The 8,644-nt window shown below is 38.6% G+C and overlaps 1 protein-coding gene across 2 annotated transcripts; it reads right to left on the minus strand.

Moving 5' to 3' along the window:
• Positions 1-667: 667 nt before the first annotated feature.
• On the minus strand, positions 668-8,065 carry klhl6 (kelch-like family member 6). Of its 2 annotated transcripts, XM_052129011.1 has the most exons (7): positions 7,665-8,065; positions 7,351-7,516; positions 4,669-5,118; positions 3,082-3,319; positions 2,680-2,882; positions 1,729-1,942; positions 668-1,613 (listed from the first exon to the last, which is right to left on the minus strand). In XM_052129011.1, exons 1-7 carry the CDS (start codon positions 7,934-7,936, stop codon positions 1,312-1,314), a joined length of 1,845 nt encoding a protein of 614 aa, XP_051984971.1. In that variant the 5' UTR covers positions 7,937-8,065; the 3' UTR covers positions 668-1,311. The 2 variants fall into 2 exon arrangements, with proteins under 2 accessions (XP_051984971.1, XP_051984972.1); XM_052129012.1 differs by lacking the exon at positions 668-1,613 and having other exon boundaries at positions 1,781-1,938.
• Positions 8,066-8,644: the final 579 nt, after the last annotated feature.

Genomic DNA, 8,644 nt, shown 5'->3' on the forward strand with positions numbered 1-8,644 from the left:
GTGAAAAAGAGAAACGCTTTGTATTTTAAAACAAGAATCAAATAGCCACTTGTTTTTGAATACCAGACTCTAAAAGGAAAGTCGAATGACCAAAAGATACGGACCCACGGGCTATTTTTCCAATTTCTTATTTTAACTTGAGCATTAAATCGAACTGACAAAAAACAAGTCATTATTTTTTTTTTTTAATATTGGTTTTGTAAACGGATTATGAAATAACAAGTGTTTTTTTTTCCTTTTTCTGAAATTGTGAATTCCTAATATGAAATGAATGAATGATTCACGGACTATCTGGAATGGTAGCTATAAGGGTGATACAATTAGGAAATTATCATTTTTGGGTGAACTATCCCTTTAATATATATATATTAAAGGGATAGTTCACCCAAAAATGATATTTCTAATGGATACATTTACTTATTCTGCTAATATGGTCATTGATATATATCAATGACCATATTAGCAGAATAAGTAAATGTATCCATCTCTTAAAGCTGTAGATGTTACATTTAAACAAAGCAAGATATTTTCAAGATTAATAGTTGGCTACACTTTGGGACAATTATGTAAAATGTAGCATAATGCATACATATAAGTATAGCATCTCAATAGAAAAGCCAAAATAAAAAAAAAACTTTAATGTAATTTAGCAATTTACAATGCAGTCAGTCTTGGTGGTGGAGTTATCAACACTTCTAAGGTTTGAGCAAGTTATTCGTGAACGAAAACCCTCAATATCTGCAGTCTGGTGACTGCTACATGTGATGTGAAATTGGACACATTTGTTTGTAAATTATTATTTAAACCAATTTTATGGAAAAATTTACATAAGGATGGATTCAAGAATGATTTGAGTAGAAATGTGTGTGTACATTTTTGGTAAACCCATTCTTCCGTAAATTCCGCCACTGAATTGAAAAATGTAATTCAATGACAAAAACAAACAGAACACATTTGTGTGTAAATTGTTAATAGTAGCATTCTTCCATAAATATCCCCATTGAATTTAACAGGACATTTACATGAGGATGGATTCATGAATGGTTTTTACACAAATCTTTCTCATGTTTCATGAATTGTGTTTATTTTGAATCTCACAGAAACCCTCACCCTTACCTTAGTAGCAGCTAATGTGAATAAAAGTTATGAAAACCTTTACATTATAATAACAATATGTAACACTATTGTCTCTAAGGATTTTCTTAACTTTAGGTGTTTTTTGTAAATCTTGAAACTAACAATTGTAGAGTCATATTTCATACGATAATCACAAAACATTTGACAAAGTCTTGTCAGTAGAGCTGCGAAATGTCATCCATTGACTGTTCCAGGCGCTATCCTGCGTATATGTGTGTAGGATTTCCTGAGTGTCACACTACCATGATGAGACACTCCACGCGGCAGCACACACTCCTCAGTCAACTTTTTCACCTCTGGGTCCCAGCACAATACAGTTGCGATAACCTCATTCTTGTCGTCACGACCACCAGTAATAAAGAGCTTGTTGTTGCATGCAGCAATGCCACAGCTGGCCCTCTCACATCCCAGCTGGGTTACTAGTGTCCAGCAGTCTTCAAGAGGACTGTAGGAATACAAAGCCTTCATCGCTCCACCTTTATTGTAGAGAGTTGCATAGTTTACAGTCCCCAAAATGAATGCAGTAATTTCTGGTGTTCAAGCTGAAACATCATGACAATAAAAGGAGCAAAGAATACAAAAAATACCAACCAACAACATAGATGGAATCCTTAAAAGTGACAGCATTTGTGCATTTGGCCTCAGTGGGCATTGGGCATTTTAAGGTCCATGTATTTGATGTTGAATCAAAGCACTGCATGCTGTTTGTGGCTAGCTTGCCATTGGGGCCTCCACCAATCACAAAGATGCACTTGTCATAGCTGGCAGCAGAGAAGGAGCTTACACTCTGCATGAGGGGAGCTGCCTTGAAGGTGGATAAAAAAACTCATGAGAGTGCAATCTGTATTTCTTATGTGAGATTTAATTTAACCTATTTACAAAAGGTTAAAGGGATAGTTCACCCCAAAATAAATACTCTCTAATCATTTAATCACCCTTATGATATCCCAGGTGTGTATGACTTCCTTTCTTCAGCAGAACATATCTTAGCTCAGTAGGTCCTTAAATCAAGTGGATGGTGATTAAACATTTGAAGCTCCAAAAATCACAGACAGTCCGCATAAACATAGTCGATACGACTTCAAAGGTTAAATGAATGTCTTAAAAGATAGGGTGAGTAAAGGGTGAGTAAATGATGAGAGAATTTTCATTTTTGGGTGAACTAACCTTTTAAAGTAAACATCAGAAATCCCCTTAAAAATGTCATGATAGGCTGTGGAAGGTAGCTAATGTAGCATAGTGCTCATTAAGCCTTCATTCATTTTTACATGGTTGAATGAAAGACTCGAGGGTGGGTCTTTTAGTGTAGTATCTTAACAAGGGCTTATTTGACCTTGCCCTGGGTTGGAAATGTGGTGACCCAATACATTATGAACAAATATGAACTGCATAATGGATAATATGGACTTCTAAAGAAGTGCATAACTGATACAGACGCAAAAGTTTGGGCACTCAGGAACTGTCCACGTTAATTAAGCTCTAATACCATACAAAAAAAACAAAACGTAAAACTCTATTTACAGTTGTGTCTTCAGAACGTACCTCTGTCCAGCAGTTGTGAAATGGATCATATGCTTCGACACTGTTCACTCTCTGTATTCCATCAAATCCACCCAATACATAAACCTTTCCTCCAACAACTGCCATCTTGTGTCTCCAGCGTCCAGTGTTGAGATACTCTATCTGGATCCATTTGTTTAGTGATGCATTATACTTCCACACATCATGCAACGTTTCCTTGCCACCTGTAAGATCGTAGCTTACAAGGATCAATGACTTTTAAAGCATTTTGCAAAACTGTATAGAATTTATATTGTACATTAGTTACCAGGCAAAGAAGAAATAGACTTTATATTTACTGTCACTGTAAAAACACTTCCACTTCATAACTTACAAAATGATAACTCACCAAAGTGCCTGACAATGTAATGTAATGTTGCTTACCAGATATGAACACTTCATTTCTGAAGGTGACACAGGCAAACTCCACCCACTTTTTATTTTCATTCTCGGATTCCATCTCAGTGTTTGGCAATTTTGCCACCTCTAAGCGGCTCCTGCGCAGTGGGTCCAGACAAGTCACCTCCGACACAAACTTCTCATCCTTTGTGCACCCTCCAATGATCATGAAAACCTCTGACTGGAACTCTCGCACTCTTGGTTTGGTGCGCTCAGAGATCACCTATAAACCAAAATGTAGGTCATTTTATGTGTTTGAAGAATGGAGCTGCTCTCTCAATCAAGGATGCACAAGAGAGTGTAATTAAGCAGTAGCACACAGGCAAGAGAGCTGCTGTACATACATTTCCTAACTTTTCACCTCACTTTTATGGGATGCTTAAGCATTTTGGCACTTTAATATGATGTCATACTTGAATACGAGACATAGCTTCAACACAGGATGCTGGGTATTCCCCTTGAGCATTTCACCGCTTAAAAATGGCCTTTATCACATTAGAAACATCTCTAACTATTGACGAGAATGACAACGATGCAGTGAGGGATAAGACTTACAGTCTTCAACGCTTTCAAGAAATTCCAATAGACAAAAAAAAAAAAAAAAACTCCAGAAAACACGAGTTGTAGAAAATTGTATGTGATCTATGAGCTTTAGTCAGTGCGTGACATTGAAGAGACTGTAAGCCTATCCCTCATAGCCTCTTTTTCATTCACGTTTAAAATCAAATATGCCGCCATTGGTGGCACAGGCAGGCTAAATACATACAAATTGTGCAGTTTTTATTTAATGTGCTGAGTAATGTCATTTTCCCCACCGTGTCCGATATTAAAATCAGTGTGACACACGTTGCAAAAGTCGTGGGAATCGACGATATGGCTTCGAGATATTAAATTAAATTCTTCTGTTCAGCTGTTGTTAAATTTACATGTATATTTAGTTTTTTTTCACCGGAGCACCACCTGAATCTTCTCCTCCCATCTACGGGATTGTCGCGGGAAAAACGGGAGTGTTGTTAGGTATGCATTTAAGCCTCTCCTTCACTCTAGAACAGTTTTTCCTCCACCGAAAACTGAGACTTTCAGAAACGCACTCAATTACTGCATACTTTTGAAAATTATGACATTAGGAAACTGAAAATTGAGTTTTTCAGACTTCAAAGTAGTAATCTGGATGTGGCCTTACTTCGCACAATGATTCACTGTTCAGCAGTTCCAAATTGGAATGTTGCCTTTTTAATCAAATTACAGGACTGGAATTAACTGTTGTGTAGTTGCATTAATATTGTTAATTGATAGGTCTGAAGTGGAGTATAATGTTTGTGACAACACTGTTGGTTTTCCTAACTCTTTATGAAACATTTTCTGATAAAGATCTAAAAAAAAAAAAAACAGAAGCCTTTCCACGTCATCATAACAGTTATAAATCCTATGCTTGGATTTCACTTCCTATATTTTAACGAACTGTTTCATGCTCTGACCACTTTAACAATATCAAACAAACTAGAATTCAGAAGAAAGGTCACCTTGAAAAGACCATTAAAACATTGAAAGTATTTTGCCTTTATTACAGACCTCTTTCCCTGAGAGATGATACAGTCTGGCCTCCTGCAGAAGTGGGAACACCTCGCCACATTTGCGTATAAGAGGGTCTCCTTCCACCCTTTCTACAAAGTACCATGGGTCCAACAATGGAAGCCGCACGTGTGAGAGGACAAGGGACAGCAGAGTCACCCTTTCGTGCTCACGAGCCCTCACCCAGCGTATAACTGTTTCAAACACCTGCTCCTCCTCTGTTACCCCCAAGTCATCATGCTGGAGCAGACTGACCAACACATCTACAGGAAGCTCCAGGATTTCATCATTCTCTATTATTTGGGAAAAGTTTTGGATAATAAAGCTGTGGACCTGGGCTTTGAGAGACACCAGTGAGTGGACATCGGCTAGGTGCAGGATGCCCACACAGTTTTCAGGGTGTAGGGCCTCCGCAAGGTAACTGGCACAGGCATCAACCATACGTGGAAACTGCAATAAACATGGATTCAGCTAGATGTAATTACAGAATAGAAAGCTATTGTATGCATTTTTACTTAATAAAATCATACAGATCTGTGGTTTGGTAACAGGTTAGCATCATGTAAAATGATTATACCATAAAGTCATACAGTTACAACAGTCATTCATACCGCAATGACATCGGAATGCTCAATTTGTACATTAAATCAACAAACCAAAAATCTCCATATACAGTATCTCACAAAAGTGAGTACACCCCTCACATTTCTGTAAATATTTGATTATATCTTTTCATGTGACAACACTGAAGAACTGACACTTTGCTACAATGTAAAGTAGTGAGTGTACAGCTTGTATAACAGTGTAAATTTGCTGTCCCCTCAAAATAACTAAACACACAGCCATTAATGTCTAAACCGCTGGCAACAAAAGTGAGTACACCCCTAAGTGAAAATGTCCAAATTGGGCCCAGTGTCAATATTTTGTGTGGCCACCATTATTTTCCAACACTGCTTTAACCATGGAGTTCACCAGAGCTTCACAGGTTGCCACTGGAGTCCCCTTCCACTCCTCCATGACGACATCACTGAGCTGGTGGATGTTAGAGACTTTGTGCTCCTCCACCTTCCTTTTGAGGATGCCCCACAGATGCTCAATAGGGTTTAGGTCTGGAGACATGCTTGGCCAGTCCATCACCTTTACCCTCAGCTTCTTTAGCATGGCAGTGGTCATCTTGGAGATGTGTTTGGGGTAGTTATCATGCTGGAATACTGCCCTGCGGCCCAGTCTCCGAAGGGAGGGGATCATGCTCTGCTTCAGTATGTCACAGTACATGTTGGAATTCATGGTTCCCTCAATGAACTGTTGCTCCCCAGTGCCGGCAGCACTCATGCAGCCCCAGACCATGACACTCCCACCACCATGCTTGACTGTAGGCAAGACACACTTGTCTTTGTACTCCTCACCCGGTTTCCGCCACACACGCTTGACACCATCTGAACCAAATAAGTTTATCTTGGTCTCATCAGAACACAGGACATGGTTCCAGAAATCCATGTCCTTAGTCTGCTTGTCTTCAGCAAACTGTTTGCAGTGCATCGTCTTTAGAAGAGGCTTCCTTCTGGGATGACAGCCATGCAGACCAATTTGATGCAGTGTGCGTGTATGGTCTGCGCACTGACAGGCTGACCCCCCCACCCCTTCAACCTCTGCAGCAATGCTGGCAGCACTCATACATCTATTTCCCAAAGACAACCTCTGGATATGACGCTGAGCATGTGCACTCAACTTCTTTAGTTGACCATGGCGAGGCCTATTCTGAGTGGAACCTGTCCCGTTAAACTGCTGTATGGTCTTGGCCACCGTGCTGCAGCTCAGTGTCATGAGGTGCCATGTTGAACTTCCAGTGACCAGTATGAGGGAGTGTGAGAGCGATGACACCAAATTTAACACACCTGCTCCCCATTCACACCTGAGATCTTGTAACACTAATGAGTCACATGACACCAAGGAGGGAAAATGGCTAATTGGGCCCAATTTGGACATTTTCACTCAGGGGTGTACTGACTTTTGTTGCCAGCGGTTTAGACATTAATGGCTGTGTGTTATTTTGAGGGGACAGCAAATCTACACTGTTATACAAGCTTTAAACTCATTTACATTATAGCAAAGTGTCATTTCTTCTGTGTTGTCACATGAAAAGATATAATCAAATATTTACAAAAATGTGAGGGGTGTACTCACTTTTGTGAGATACTGTATATCTGCATTGTTGAAATTCTGTGTGGTATAACTCTCTTCAAAATAACAGGAAGCAATTATATTTCAACAAACAAAATTAAACCACACTGTACATACTATAAGCGGTTGACGATGGATGGATGGATGGATGTACATACTATACCAACTATATACAGCGAATGTTCGCCCCACCTAGCTACCCAAGCTTAGATCTGACTACTAAAACTGAAAATTATGATCTCAGCAAACAATGTACAGTTTCACTTCCTTGTTATGCTACTATTGTGGGGGTTCTGACATCTTCACCACCATGGGTGGTGAACTGGGGAAGTAAACAGAAAAATAATTGTCCCCACACCCACAACAAATCTAGAACATAAAATGGGAGTACTTTGCATAACAGAAAATTTTTGAACAAGTTGTTATTCTAGCATTAAAACGTACTATTCTCCACAAGGTAAATATATACTCATGATAGTTAAAAGTTGTGATAGTACTAACCTGAAAAAGGCTGGCTGCCTCAAGCGTTCTCTGAACATTGTCCTTGGTTATGGTGACTTTGCTGGTGTAAGTGTATTCTAAGAGGTTTCTCATAGTCTCGGCATCAAGACCTTTAATATTTATATTCTCTTCATGTTTTTCTCTGTGGTCATTACAAAACATTGCTCTACACAAATTAAAATATTAAAATAAATAACATTAAAAAAAAATCTTAACCAGAAACAGTGCTTTTTGAGAGAGAGAGAGAAAAAAATGAAACAAAACTAAAGTTCATGTATTCCACATCAAATGAAATGATTGCACTATTGGCTGACCTGAAATAATGACTGGCTGCAGCGAGGACCACTCGATGGCAAGGAAAGCTCTGGCTCTGTACATGGAGAATGACATCTGTTAAGCTATCCTCTAGCCGAAGACTGTGTAGTCCATTTTGCAAGTGAATGGCAAACCCCAAGTCTTCAAATGCAACCTGACCATCCTCCTGGCTCTTTTGCATTGAGCTCTCCAGCATGCTCAGACCACAGGCAAAGCCTTCAATCTTGGCAGATGGAGGGCATTCGGATTTATTCTCCAAAGAGTCACCCATGATTTGATGACCTGTCACACCATGAGATGTCTAAATGTTGGCGAAACACTTGAACAGAAAGCTGAATTGTTCTTTCCTAACACGCAAGCTTCCTGTTTTCACAACGGCTCTAAATTCACACTCAGTGAATTGAAGAGGTCTGGTGTAAAAAGAGGAAGTACTGAAACCTCTCATATCCAGCTCTAACAATGGAAGTCACATAGACTGACTGTTTGTTCCGCTGTTGTCCATTTTGTAAAAATGTATGCTTTTAAAGTACATGTTATTAAAGGGGAAAGTGGAAATAAAGGGAAGGTGAAACCAGCATATTTCACATTCTGGGGCCTTTGAAGATACAGTATGTCAATAATTCATTAGAATCAATAAAATAAATCTCTTAATTTTGCTGCCATAGACAACCTCTAAAAAGGATTGGTAATAAAGTGGGACCAACTTTACATTAAGGTTCTATTTGCTAACATTAGGAACTATGAACTAACCATAAACAGTATTTTTTCCCACAGCATTTATTATCTTGGTTACTGTTAATTTATAAAAAAAATACAACTGATCAATATTAGTTCATAATGCAGTAACTAATGTTAATGTATAAAACTTCTAATTTTAAAACCTATTAGTTAATGTTAATAACTGCTTTAAAAGTATTGTTCATTGTTAATTCATGTTAATAATTGAATGATGCATGATGCAATTAGCAATACAAGTTAA

Source organism: Xyrauchen texanus, chromosome 6 (assembly GCF_025860055.1).
Source record: "Xyrauchen texanus isolate HMW12.3.18 chromosome 6, RBS_HiC_50CHRs, whole genome shotgun sequence".
NCBI lineage: Eukaryota > Metazoa > Chordata > Actinopteri > Cypriniformes > Catostomidae > Xyrauchen > Xyrauchen texanus.